Genomic DNA, 14,779 nt, shown 5'->3' on the forward strand with positions numbered 1-14,779 from the left:
GATCGGAAACCTGCTGGTGTGTTTTGTCATATACAGGAACGAAGAACTGCAGACCGGTGTTAACTACTTCATTTTGAACCTTAGTGTGGCAGACTTAATTGTGTGTTCCATCGCTCAGCCGCTATATATTTACTACCTGAACCAAACATGGAGTGAAACAAACTTTAGATATTTCAAGATTGTATCGTACATTGCTCTGCACGCCTCGTTTTTTAACCTCCTATCACTCACCATAAATCGGTTATTTGCTGTGTGGCTTTCTTTGGAGTATGGCACTGTGATGCGTGGAAAGAATATTGGCTTGGCAGTGTGTGTCGGGTGGTTTCTGTCTATAATTATGGCCATATTGTTTTCCTCTACCCCGCTTCAAAAACCCGCTCCTTATTTTCACTTCTGTATGCTCATCATGTTTCTTTTGATGTACAGTAAAATTTTCACCATTGCCAGGAAGCAACGTCGTCAGATCGTTTCTCAGTACGAGGCTATTTCGCACAACTACAGAGTTGCCAAATTAACGCATGATTACCTTACGACACGGACACTTGCATTCCTTATAGGCAACTCTGTGATTCTATTCTTGCCGGATTTGGTTTTTCAACTCAAGGGAAGCAGTGACTACACGAGATTCCATTGGTCTTTTACAACGATGTTCCTAAGCTCGTTTTTAAATCCCTGTGTTTATGCGTGGAGAAGTAAGAAGTTCCGACTAGCACTCTTCAAGAGTTTAGGTTTCTCTCGAGCGCGATCTAAAGGGAACATTGTATCACTCCAGCACTTCAAGAACTGGAAGGAGGAATACGTTAGGGGGACTGTTGACAACCCACTAAGGATAATAAACGTTGAGGGACTAGATGACGTTACGATCTGTCGTTCAAGAAATGGAAATAGTATACTTTGATTCCTTTGATAATGAAACTTTGTGTCAAAGTGTAAAGAATATTTCCTGTACATCTCTCCTCAAGTAAACTAGTGTGTTATCGTCATGTTTGCGTTGTTTCAGAACGCCTTCAGGACAAAACAAACACTCCTCAAATCATACCATGAAACGTGTTTCAAAAAAGAAGAATAACATAGACTTTAAACATAAGCGACTTTTCTAGGCTTTCTTTATTGGAGCCACTAAAATAATGAAAATTAAGTCTCAAAAAGCTATTAGGACTTAATGCGTCATAGTTGAAGAATGAGCAAATGCCTTTGGCGGAATCTATTCCTTGACGTAAACGGAAGACATTGGAATGAGAGAACGTGATAAGTTGGCTTATATCATCCGTACTAGGCGAATTCTCCGAGAGTGAATTGCGATTCAATACTTCGAAATTTATTCCTTGTAATACGTCCTTTGTGCTAGCACTCCAAACGACACTCATTAAAACTCAAAACAACGTCTGAAGATTAAAAAATAGAATACGTAAAAAAGAAGAATGAACATTTAGCTATTTCGAACTATGGAGGACCATATCCTTCCGAAAGCTTGTTTTATCTCCTCCCATGGATTTTTTTCCTTAAAATTCAACGATGGATTATAGAAAGGAATATGCTAAAAGATGTCTGTTAAATGGATATGAATTAGGGATTATAGTTTCATAATTTATTCAGAGTTTCTAATGTCCTTTACAATAGTCTATTTACAACGTGCTACTTGTTCTCGAAAAGTCCTTCGATAACATGTGGATACAATTCAGTTTCCATTAAAATGTTGTTAAGGGCGACAAGACACGGTGGCGATGAAATTTTGTTTAAGATTTAGAAACCGTTGGGCTGTGCAGCATTAACTGCAGCTCTGAGTTCTTCGTTTCGTGAGCAACTCTTTTTTGATCTTACTGACACCATGATCTCAGCAGTCATAACTATCCATAGCGGACGCGAAAAAAGGGACTGCTTAATCATATCTATTGGCAAATAAAAGATAATACGCATGTATACATTCTTATCTAGCGAATTACTCTTCTCAATACAATCCTTTCACTAGAGAAAAGAAAGAAAAGAAAAACGAGATTACATCAGTTTTTTTCGTCTTTGGCCCTGGTCTTTTATTTGCAATTCACATTTCTCTCTTTCTTTTTAATTTCTATTCCTTTTATTTTTCAGTTAAATGATCCGAAAGACTACATTCCACGTGTAAAATCGCTTTACCAGTAACTTCTGATTTTTGCTCGCAAAACATTTTGTATTTTAATTTATGATGCTCCGTATTTTTATCCGTTTAGTGTCTTTAGTTTACGTCAGTTGGGATGACAATACTTCGATGAAAAAGGGTTTTGTCTCAGGAAAGAATTAAAAACGGTCAGTAATTTAGAGCGTATTAACTATTGGGAAGTGCGGTAAGTCACGAGTAGTAGATAAACTGGGGATTTTAAGACTCCTCGATGAAAATATTAAATATACGAAATTAAAACCCAAAATCTTCTCCCGCCGTGCATCAATGTCTTCCAGGTAGTTTTTTTGAAAGCATTTCAGGTACAAGCATCAAAAAAAAAATGATTGGCATCTTGTGTGTATTTTTTACAACACTTCAGGTAATGATTCCAACTACAGTTTTAAACCGTTAACCACCAAAGATATAAGATACCTTAGCATGCATACGGAGAATGTTTTCTCAGTTGATCTGACAAGGAAGATGGCAAGTTTTTAGTTGCGATCTTAAAGAAATCTTTTCAGTGAACTTGAGGCATAATGAAAATTCACTGTTGAAAGCCTTTTCGAAAAAGTGTCTGTACGAGAAAAAAAAAGTTTTGTTTATTTATTTCAAACTTCCCGAGCGCAGCAAGTTGAAGAATTGTCAGGGTCGACCAGGGAATGGAAGGGAGGAAGGGGGGGGGGGGGGGGGAAGGGGGGGAGGATTTACCAATGTATTCGAAATAAACCACCCAATACACCAAAAAATAAAGTAACAATCTTGTAAAATATCAAAATTTAGGAAACCAAAATTAGTCGTGAGCGAAGAACTTATCTTACCTTTTAGCATTCCACTGAGTATCTGTAATGCAACGAGTAAGTAAGTGAGTAAATAAGTAAGTAAGTAAGTAAGTAAGTAAGTAAGTAAGTAAGTAAGTAAGTGAGTGAGTGAGTGAGTGAGTGAGTGAGTAAGTAAGTAAGTAAGTAAGTAAGTAAGTAAGTAAGTAACAACTTTATTTATAGAGGGTAACACATAACAGTTAAAAACTGACAAACCAGTGGCCCTCTATCCTAATTTAAAAATTAAGTACTAATTACACTTGTGAGATAATAAAAAATTACAAAATAGAAAACGGCTAAAAATTTAAGAATATGGAAAAAAAGTTTAAAAAAATCTAAATCTAGAAATGAAACTAAGAACTAAGCTAAGAGTTCTTGGCTACCAAATATTTTTTAACAGAGGATCTAAAAGAGCCAGTGGAGTCTTTCTTGCGAATGTCTAACGGGATACTGTTCCTGTTTCTCTGTTATAGTATGGGCACACTAAGTTATATTTCCCATAGCGACTGGTTCTGGTGTGTCGGTCCGAGTTACTCGTTAGAAGTTTCGTTATATAGTTAGGACAATTATTTTCATCTTTGATGCGCCTAAATATTAAACTAGCCCTTTTTAAGTTTAGCTCTTCCTTAAGGGGCAGCCAATCAAGTCGTCTAAAAAGCAACTCGCTCCTTTCACCGATATCTGCATCTAAGATTACTCGAGCTGCTCGCTTTTGCAGCTTGGATACGCGGTTTACGTTCTCTTCTGACGCAGTACACCATGCACATGAGCCATACAGCATATTTGGCTTGGTCAGGGCGTTGAAATTATTCTTTTGTTATTTTATTATATATATATATATATTTTATACATGTTTTATAGTTTGTAGGTTATAATTTTTATGTTTTTTGTAAGGGCATTGAGATTTTGAAATGCACTAGAAATAAATTATTATAATTTATTGTTGAAATAAAGCTTACGCTCTGCGAGAGGCAGGTTACGCCTTATCTTCTTTAGCACCGCAATACAGTGACATTTTTTTTTTACAAATGTCATCTATGTGCTCAGTAAAACTCAAGTGATTGTCTAATTTTACTCCAAGTAGTTTATGTGAAGTTATTCGCTCAATCTCGCTATCGTTGCATGATAATTTAAAGTTCGTGTCTGGAGCCTTCTTTTCCAGTCGCTTGCCAGTTACCAGAAGACTTTTCGTTTTAGAGGCATTAAGCACCATCTTGTTGTCGGATGTCCAGTCTGCAATCTTGTTTACGTCATCTTGGAGCCTCTGCTGAATTGCAGGTAGATCTGAGACTACAGCGGAAGTGCTTAAAGTAGTATCGTCTGCGTAAATGTCAACAGTTGACTGAGAGTCAGTTTACAAAGATGATGAATAACAGTGGCCCCAGGACCGATCCTTGCGGAACACCATTTGTGATCAGTCTGTATTCTGACTGCACTCCACCAATAGCAACTGAGCTCATTCCTCCCTTTAAGTAGCTCGTTAAGAGCATCAGTTCCTTTGATGTTATACCGTATGCCTCGAGCTTGGACAGGAGTATATCATGGTCAATTAAGTCGAAGGCCTTCTTGTAATCCACAAATACCAGCCCACTGACTTGGTCGTTATCCATATCAGATAGCAACTGATCTGTCAGACGAATGAGCGCTGCCTCCGTCGAGTAAGATCTTCGGAAACCGGACTGCAAGGTGTACAACAAGTTGTTGTTCCTCATGTAGCTGTACAGGGCTTGGTGGACATGTTTCTCAAAAATTTTTGATAATAATGAAAGTACTGAGATTGGGCGATAATTATTCTTGTCGTCTTTGCTTCCTTGCCCCTTGTATATAGGCTTACCTTTGGCAGTTTTCCACGCGGACGGGAAAGTGCCTATATCAATGCCCACTGCATTGATAAGTCGACTCAGTGGTAAGGAGATTGCAGGGGCAGCTATTTTCAATATCCTAGCGCCGAGACCGTCAGATCCTGCAGCCTTATGGGATGGCATGAGTTTTAGCAACTCCTCAATGTTTTTCGGTGTGATATGTGGGATAGTGAACTGTGGTGTGTTTACGCTTTTTGCTGTGAGGTCCTTGATATGCTTAAGAGGAACCCGCGATGATGAATGTGATGGTAGACGTCGGAGCACTTCAAGGGGCTGCTTTACAAACCAATGGTTTAGACACTCAGCAATGTCCAGTGTGTCTGTAAGAAATTTAGCTTCTTCCTTCAGCTGACGTATAGGAGCATGATTGTTTACGTCTTCTCTCGTTAGGTTCCTAATGAGGCTCCACGATCTTTTAGGGTTATTTTTATGTTCAGTAAATTGGTTCTTAAAATATTTCTCCTTAGCATTCCTTATTAAATTGCACACCTCGTTTTTAGTACATTTAAAGGTAGCCCAGTCAGCAGGACTTTCAGAGATTCTAGCTTTCTTTAAAAGTTTGTCTCTTTTTTTCATGGCTTCGTTAATTTCTGAAGTGAACCAAAATGGTTGAGCGCTTTTTTTCACTCTTTCCTCTTTCACAGGTATGTGAGAATCAAGGATGTCAGTGAAAATTTTATACCAGCTGTCAACAATGTCTTCAGTGTCCTCGAAAACAAAAGCGGTGTCCCACGGGGCTTTACTCAAATCATCCACAAATTTTTGAGCATCTAAGCGTTTCGTGTTCCGGTAAGAAAAGGCGTTACTCAAGATTTTCCTCTGTGAAGTCTGACCTTTGTAACGTCGAACCGCCATTGTTGGAAGGTGATCTGACATTCCAATATTCTTTGTTTGTACACACATCAATCTTTCCGGATGCCTTGACCAGATATGATCTAGACACGTTCCTGAAACAGGCCTTGTAACTTCTTTGACGAGTTGGGTTAGGTGCAAGTTAGTTAGTGTTTTAATGAGCTTGTGTTTACTTGCCTGATCATTATTTAGGAAGTCAACATTAAAATCTCCTAAGAGAACCATTTCTTTGTTCAACAAATAGGCTTTTTCGATGTTTTTCGTAATGCTTGCATCAACGTCAGACGTGGACGACGGAGGTCTGTAGACACCAGCAATGAACAATGAGCGCTTTGAATTGAAAGGGCATACTTCAAGCCAGAGCATTTCAAGTTGAGTTGTCATTAGTTCAGGGCGAATTTTTGCTTGTAGTTTGTCATTCACATAAATCATTATTCCTCCCCCTTGTTTACCAACTCTGTCCTTCCGGAATAAGTCATATCCATGTACTTGATGAAAAGAGTCGGGCCTTTTGCTGCTACAAAACGTCTCAGTCAAAACGAGCACGTCCACTTGGGGGGGGTACTTTAGGAATTTCTGGGTGGGGATGTGCCGCTGGGACCCTGGAACCCTGCAACCCTTAGCCTATAGCAGAGCTAGTTCAGCTGAATTTTGCTACCCTATACTAGACTAAACTCCCACCGATTTCCGTCTAAATACCGATACTTGGCAGTTAATAATATCCAGAAGAGTTTAATGATAGCCATTTATCGACACTGTTGAGGCTGAGTTGCGTAAACTTAAACTTTGCCGACTCGATGTTTTTATATTTTTGAGCGGGAATTTCTGGTTTCCTTAGTCTTGATAAAATCTTCAAGCGACTGGTCCGTTTCGTGAAAAATGATACCCTATTCTAGACCTAAACGCTCTGATTTATATACCCTATGCTAGAGTAAACTACTTGAAAACCATACCCTTCACAGCGGCACATACCTATATAGCCTATATATGGCTTCCCCCCCCCCCCCCCCCCAGGGCACTTATCCCACCTTCGGAGACTAGATGTTCAGTTCCTGTTGTGACAAACAGAAGTGCGTCAACAAGGCCCTGACTGAACCATTCAGGTCTAACATGGGCAACATGGTCATCCTCTGGGAGATCCTGAAGCAGTTTGACTATGTAGAATGTACTTGCTGGTACATCTGTGAGTCTTATTTTGAAAGATAAATACCGAAGTACATCCTGTCTTTACAAGCCACAAGATCAAAGATGAGCTTAAAGCTAAGGAACCTAAACCTCCAATTGTCAATCAACAAAACGTTGTATATTTCTTTAAGTGTGATCTGTGTGATGCAGATTATGTGGGCTTTACAAGCAGACACCTACATCAACGTGTGGAGGAACACAAACGATTGGTTATCGGCAACCATGTAAGAAAACAACTTGGAAACGAGCCACGTGAAATCGCAGAGAACTTTAGGATCCTGAGGAAGTGTTCGAAAAAGTTTGATTGCTTGATTTTTGAAATATATTTTTATTCGGGACCTTAAGCCAAAATTAAATAAACATTGTGATTCCATCCGCGCAAAGCTGTTTGCTTAACATTTCAAATAGTTTTTATTCTCTTCATGACCTCTTATTTACACTTCATTTTCGCATTCTCTTATTTTTATTGTTCGTGTGTAAATACTTAGCTTTTACCTTTCATTCAATTGTTTGAGAAATTATATATAAGCGGAATTTTCTACCCATGAACTTGAACTTGAGAATGACCGTGGAGCGGTCGAAACGTCGTTCTTCTTATTTTTTATCGCTCGTTTTTATAACAAAATGTTTTACTAAGAACTTATTACTTCGAAAAACCCAAGTTTATATAAATCAGGGAATAGATGATTGCTTTAGGATTTTTGAGATGACGTACAGCTAAGGCCCAATCAATACCTAAGGCGGAGTGGATTGGAAATCTTGTCCCCAAGTTTACTGAAAAGGCCAAATCCATTTGCCTAGAAATTCCGGAACCGGCCTCACAAGACTACAAAAAAATAAAGCAAGGCCATAATTATTAAAGCGTATCAATGAACAAAACTTCACTGAAGGTATAGCCAGGTGATCTGGTGACGTAATTCGGAGGACTGGGGAGAACAATTTTAACGCCGTATCCCACAACTGCGCGCGGCCTTATTTTCGAATTCAACTGGCAGAGGCGAGGCTAGATCTTGTCGGGTCTACTTGAATGTTCATTCAGTAACTGAAAAATGTGGTAGACACGTAATGATCTGTTAAGTTTTGGCGATGGCAATACTGCAGGGAGTTTGGAAACAACACCTAAGGCCGCGCGCGGTTGTGGGATACGGCGTTAAAATTTTTCTTCCCGCTCCTCCAAATTACGTCACCAGATCACCTGGGCCCGGTTCCTCGAAAGCCGATAAACTTAATCCAGGATTAGCGTAAACGGTTGTTTCACGTTTTCAACTTTTTGGTGAAAGTTTCTTTTGCTTATTTTTGTTTTTCAAGATTGACGTCTTCTCAAGTAAAGTTCTGCCAAAAATCTGCGTTGTACAGCATTTGGGAGTAGAGAAATAAACTGCTTAGTTAATTTTTAATCTTAGATTAGCGTTAATCGGCTTTCGAGGAACCGGGTCCTGGAGATTTAGAACCTCCGAGAAAGAAAACAGACGAAGACTTTGGACCGTTGGATGTCCGTTGCCACGGCAACTGGCGATGATAACAAGATCTTAGAACAGATAGTGATAGAAAGACTCCTAGATTCAGTCAGTCAAGAACTGAGAGCTTGGTTGAAGGAACAAAAACCAAAAACAGCTGAGGAGCTCGCAAACCTCCAAATCTTCATGTTCAGGCAAGAAATTGGACCTCTAATTCCAGGCCGATGCTTCCAATAGAGGCCTTGGAGCTATTTTTGTCAAAAATGCAAGGATGGTGAAGAAGTTACAGCCCAGAGAGCGAGAACATAGTACCACAGAAGAAGTGTTTAGAAATTGTGTGGGCTGTTGAGACATTCAGATCTGTTTGGCAGAACTTTTATCTTGCAAACCAATCACAAACCATTAACGTGGCTGAACCAAGGGTATCAAGTCGTTTCGCTAACGAGCCTGTCACTGGAAAGAGCAACCAAACATTAGCACGTTTACCAAAATTGAGTTTTATTGCTTACAACGCGCAGACACAGTACTCCTTTAAAAAGCAGTAATTTCAGAGGGATTTACACAAAGCTCCTTTGATTGATTTTTTAAATCCACCTCTGACTTCCCTTTAGGCCAATCGTGCTCAAATTCCGCTAATGCTTGCAGGCTCTTTCAGGTGGTAGGCTTCAATTTTCAGCCTGATCGAACCCAATTGATAATCAACATTTGTACCCAGTCCGTTGCTCGTTTAGAACATGGCTAATTGCAGAGAAGCCCGAAATATAGCCCCTAAAGCGCGCTCGCGGCTGCTGCTGCAATTTGTACAGCAATTTGCCTTGCTAAGATTCCGAAGCAAATTGTCTTGTGTCGAAAGCCGCAGACGAGGGAACTGCCGTGCTAACTGTCTCGCAAAGCATATTGCTCAGCCCTTTCCTTAAGGGTGCACTGGACTCAACATAACCAGAAGTGGTCACTCAAGACAGGGAATTCCAAAAGAAGATCCTCCTTTATTTTCATCGAACGTGTTTTCAACCTTTTTGTCCCTCTTAGAATCTCCCAACTTTCCCAAATTAACTCCCAACTTCCCATCTCCCTACTTTTCTATCTGTATAGCAAGAGCGCGCTCATTATACTCATTTGCTTGTTCCAGGTCACCTTGGAGTACAGTGGCTATGTTGTTGTAACTGGTTGAAACACCGATATGCAGAGATCCCAGCTTTTCTAGGCGAACAGCAAGATCGAGCTCATGATACACCTTTACTTGTTCCAGGTCACCTTCGTCATGGAGTAAAGTGGCTATGTTCAAGTGTGACTGGATGCGAGATCGATACGCTGAGATCCCATCTTTTCAATTTGTATAGAAAAACCTCAGCTTTCAGTTTCAGTTTTATTATGCATTTTGTAAAAAGTGTCACAAAGCTATGCAATGTTTGTAGTCAGCAAAAGCTAGTCGAAGCGAGCAATGCTCTCATGATTCCCCCTTGGTCTTTCGAGGTCACCCTGGGCACGGAGTACAGTACCTATATTGTTGTACTGGTTGCAACATCGATGTGCTGAGACTGCATGATTTGAGACTGCGTACTATGAACACTTTAGAAGTCGAGCGAAAGAGACGGAAGATTCTAAGAGTGAGTCAATACTTTGCACATTTAGAGTCATCACGAATATATTCTCTCCCGCGATTTGTTTTGTTCATCAAAAAGATTCTTTGCAGCAAGACCGACCAGCTGAGATTTGCCGCTCCCAGGGTTTCTTGAGGTGCAAAGGCAAGTTAATTAATTCTCGTTGGTTTCTTCTAGTTGTTTTAGCTGTTGAGCTATTTTAGCTAACTCATGATCTCGTTTGGCAACGTCGTGCGATGACTAGGATGACAGTATGCAAAATGCCACAGATGCTTCAGTTTGTAACAGCGCTTGAAAGACCTTTCGATGCTGTTTTGTTTCCTTAATTTAAAGGTTTCACCTTTTTCTTTAAGTTCCTGTTCTTTTTCGTTCAGTTCGTCATTTGGGTCGTTAACTTCTTGCCAGACCTTTTCTAACTCGCTTGTCGGAAAACTATTTTGATTTCTGGTTTCTTGAATCATCACACCGGAGAGGCCAAGTGTTTGAAAGGCAACTAAAGCTTTCCGAACGCAGTTTGAAACAGTGGCCCCTGGACTTGTGGCAAATGAGCAAAGTCTTGATTACGAAAATTTCTTTCCATTCTTCGTTGAAGATTGTTCGCAGACCCTCAAATATCACATCAGTAGTAATAAAGCAGATCCTGAAGTAATTCGGTTGCTCGTCAGTGTATTCCGGTCCAGTGGCCATATTCAGCCAGGCTCAGCTTTCAGTCAGCCCTTGTTAGAAATAATTGTTGCGTTAATGTCAGCGGTAGTACAAAGCATCACTTAATGAAAATAATGTGTGTATATGCTAAAAAAATTTCATTTTTACTTTTACTTTTACTTTTTTTTTTCACAAAAAAATATCAGGTTAAAAGTGGGGTTTTGAATGTTTTTCTGTGATAAATTTTAGGAAAAAGGAACCCAGGACAGCGATTTTTACTTCATGTCATGCGGCGCGAACGTGCAAACTTCAGCGATCGTTCAGTGAACGATGCATCTGTCTGGTAAGTCTAGTGTATAGCCGTTCATAAAGATCTTTTGAACAACAGAAGATTCCTTTACTAACGTTTTTCACTTCCGTCTTTACGTCGTGGATAGGAGAAGGATAGACCTTTTAGTGAGACAATTCCTTAGTTGCTGAAAGTTGCAGGGAACAAGGCATGTTAGTCACACGCATGTTTTCGCGGAAACTACTAATTTGCAGCATGTCCCTTAAGCTTGTGATGAACTGTATTTTCCAATCATACCAGGCCTCATGTACTTTATTAAAATTGACTTGCGACAAATGAGAATTCTTTCGGTCCGAGTGGAATGAATTTGCATTAAATTTCATACATTTCTAATATCAATATATCTGAGACTCCGCCTTTGTGATACCAACTTTTCTAACTGCGAAAATAAGATCATGATCGCTTATCGCGAGAAGATAAACACCTGAATACCTGAATGAAACATACTGTCGGTGTTATTCGTAATGAAAAGATCAATCAGAGTAGATGTACTAGTTGTTATTCTGGTGGGTTCGATTATTTCCTGTGACAATTGGTATGCTTGCATAGTACTAATTAGACGAGTTCACGGTATGGGATTCCCCAGCCAGTGACAAGAGATTTATTATATTATTTATAGTTGCTCAAAAATATCAAAACATTCTATTGGTGAATGAAGTAGGCGATAGCGCAAATGGAACAAAAACCGTGTTGAATTTGGCTTGTATATCTCTAATGCTACTAGTTCCAAGAGGTCACTTTCTAAATCAGCACGTCTTGGAAAATTCATGAATCTGCGAACATAAACACCTACACCACCACCGCTTCTGTTTCTATCTCATCTAACCAAACAGTAACCAGAAAGACGCATTAAAAAGTCGGGTTTTGATGCGTCAAGCCTAGTTTCGTTGATGGCCAAGATGTATAGTTCATAGAATCTCCAAGAATCACAATATTTGATCGATTTGATGATGCGGCGCACTCCTTGTTTGCATTTTCTTGACTCAAGTTGCTTGGTATTCTCCAGAAACGTGCACTACGCTTAATCAATGTTGCTGCTAAAGGTGAACACGCTATACCATTTTTTGTTAAAGCTAAGGTTCTCGATCCCTGTGAACTTGTCTTTGAATTAATGTATGCAGTTAATGCTAAGCAAGCCGAATATTTTAGATCTCTTTGGTAGAACATCAAGTATACACAGATATTCCACTCGTTCATCAACATCTCCAAATTGTTTTACAAAACACTCTAGAATTGACTTGCAAAAAAAAAAAACGCTTTTTCACATATTGGCTAAAGAGTTTGGAATGAGATAACTGAAGAATAAAAATTTCAAAATAAGATGAGAATATACTATTTTACCACAGTGACTTTTAATCGCGCAATCTCATTGGCTAACTTGCCGTTGTCGATAGGAGTCTAGACAACACTGTACGCGTCATGCTCGCGTCAAATTGTCACGCAATGAAATAGCCAATCAGGAACGCTATTTTGGAAAATAAACCAATCATATTGCAAGAAAGTTACTGACAACGCTTGCTCTTTCTTTGTGTCATGATTTTGGTCACGCTCTGAAATAAAATAACTTTCTTTGGCGTGTGAATATTGTGGTAAAAAACAAATGGAAAGTGGTTCAGTGTTGTCTGTACTCTTATCGGCAACGACATTCTTCATCACTGTGGACTCACGAGGCGCAGTCGAGTGAGTCCACAACAAGTTTTAACCACTGTGATGACGAATGTCGTTGTCGATAAGAGTACAGACAACGCTGAACCACTTTCCATTTGTTACTTCGACATACTCAATAACTGAGGATGACTACATTGAAATTGATAAAATGAAATCTAAACTAAAGAAATACTCTTTACTTTAATTTTCACATCATGTTATTTCTTATTTATTTAACTTTAAAAGTTTATGCCTTCTCCCCCCTTTTTCATTTTTTTTAATATTACATAATGAATCAAGATATGAATCTTACATAGTTGAATCTATCGAACAACCTGCCTCGATTAGCTATGCTACCTGTGGGTCGGTCTTTCTTACTTACTTAGGCCCTTTGCCCCCTGCGGAGCATAGGCCGTCGATGATTTTCCTCCACCGCACTCGGTTCTGGACCCTCCTACCAAGTTCTGTCCGGCTCAGCCCACTGTCCTTCACCTCACACTCCAAATCTCTCCTCCAGCTGTTTCTAGGGCGCCCTCGTTTCCTCTTCCTCTGGGATTCCATGAAAAAGAATTCCACGAGGTGTTACTTGCTGGCTTCTGTAGAGTGTGGCCTATCCAGCCCCACTTCCTCCTTCTTACTTGTAGCGCAAGTAACTCTTCTTCCGCCCATTCCCACAGCTGCTCGGTGGTTACCTTATCCTTCCAGCAAAAGCCAAGAATTCTTCTGAGACAGCTATCAACAAAACTTTGTACTCTATTTTGTATCCTCTTCGTTGTTCTCCAGGTTTCTGACCCGTAGAGCAGAAATGTCTTCACAACTGATCTAAATATCAGTTCTAAGTTTGGTTCTCACAGATAGCTCTTTCGATGCCCATACCTTCTTCAACATGATAAACACTGCTTTAGCCTTTCCAATCCTTGTAAGTGCATCCTTGTCCGTACCTTCAAGTGTGTCTACAAAACTCCCCAGATATGAAAACTCTTTGACATTCTCCAACGGCTGCCCCTCGACCACAACAGGTACCTCACTTGTGGTGTTAATCTTTAATACTTTAGTCTTTACCTTGTTGATCCTCAGACCCAGTTTAGCCGATTCCTCTGCTAGCCTTGAAGTTTTGTCCTGCATTTGTAGATGGTTGTGGGAGAGCAGGGCAAGGTCATCCGCATAATCCAGATCTTCCAACTGCTCCCATGGGGTCCACGGTATTCCGTTGTTACCTGCTTTGGTTATACCGATGTCATTATCCAATAAATGGCAGGTAGAAATAGCAAGGGTGATAGCAGACAACCTTGTCGCACCCCTGTTCTCACTTCGAATGAATCTGAAAGCTGACCCTCATGGGCTACCCGACAAGTATAACCTTCATAGCTAAACTTAATCAACGTAACAAACGTCTTTGGGATGCCATAAAAGTGCAAGAGCTTCCTAAGAGTCTCACGATCTACACTATGAAACGCTTTCTCATAGTGCACAAAGTTGACATTCCTTTCCAATGATTGCTCTATAATCACAAGTAGGGCACATATTTGGTCTATGCATGAACGGTCTTTCCTAAAGCCTGCTTGCTGGTCTCTAAGCAGGATGTCCACTGCTGTCCTCATCCTAAACAGAAGTATTCTGTTTAATACCTTGCCCGGAACAGGTAGTAGCATAATACCGGTATGGTTATTGCAATCTCCAAGGTCTCCTTTCTTAGGAACTTTGACAATAATACCTTCCCGCCACTCTAAATTTCACTGCCAATATGTCGTAATCAAATTTGAAAGTTTTGTCTGGCAATTCAACAGCACCCTTGACTTGAAAACGTGTCCATTCTTTATTACTAGCAAACATTGAATTTTGGTCACTAGTATTAAATCAGCTGGATTCTTTCTCTGTCAAGTATGTTGCAACAGAACTTGAATACCCAAGGATTAAGTATGGACTATAGAGACTAAGGTTGCCATAGTGAACTTAATTGCAGTTTATTCATTTCATCGACACAAGGATAAAGAATTTCTTTCCACTGTATTTTGCAAAGTTAACATTGGTCTGCCTTGCGTACAAACAGATGAAAACATTCCTGAACTGAACCCAGAGAGTCAGAGTCAAAGTTTTTCTCTGTCCTTGTACGTGTGGGCCCATTTCCATCAGTAGGGCTAACGCTCACATGGTTTAGATGGGTTAGAAACGTAGCACTTCACATTATACTCTAATCAGTCTGTTCAAATATAAGTGCTACACGGA

The 14,779-nt window shown here is 39.8% G+C and overlaps 1 protein-coding gene and 1 long non-coding RNA gene across 2 annotated transcripts in view; one reads left to right on the forward strand and one right to left on the reverse strand.

Moving 5' to 3' along the window:
* Window positions 1-359, reverse strand: part of LOC137993022 (uncharacterized) — a 10,849-nt gene extending 10,490 nt beyond the window's left edge. The window contains exon 1 of the long non-coding RNA XR_011121795.1: window positions 232-359. This is a non-coding gene — a long non-coding RNA (uncharacterized lncRNA). The remainder of the gene's footprint in view (window positions 1-231) is intronic.
* Window positions 1-1,390, forward strand: part of LOC137993021 (adenosine receptor A2b-like) — a 2,554-nt gene extending 1,164 nt beyond the window's left edge. Inside the window, exon 2 of the mRNA XM_068838673.1 lies at window positions 1-1,390. This exon is cut by the window's left edge and continues 230 nt beyond it. Coding sequence (XP_068694774.1) covers window positions 1-898 — 898 coding nt within the window. The 3' untranslated portion in view covers window positions 899-1,390.
* Window positions 1,391-14,779: the final 13,389 nt, after the last annotated feature.

Source organism: Montipora foliosa, chromosome 2, assembly GCF_036669935.1.
Source record: "Montipora foliosa isolate CH-2021 chromosome 2, ASM3666993v2, whole genome shotgun sequence".
Lineage (NCBI taxonomy): Eukaryota > Metazoa > Cnidaria > Anthozoa > Scleractinia > Acroporidae > Montipora > Montipora foliosa.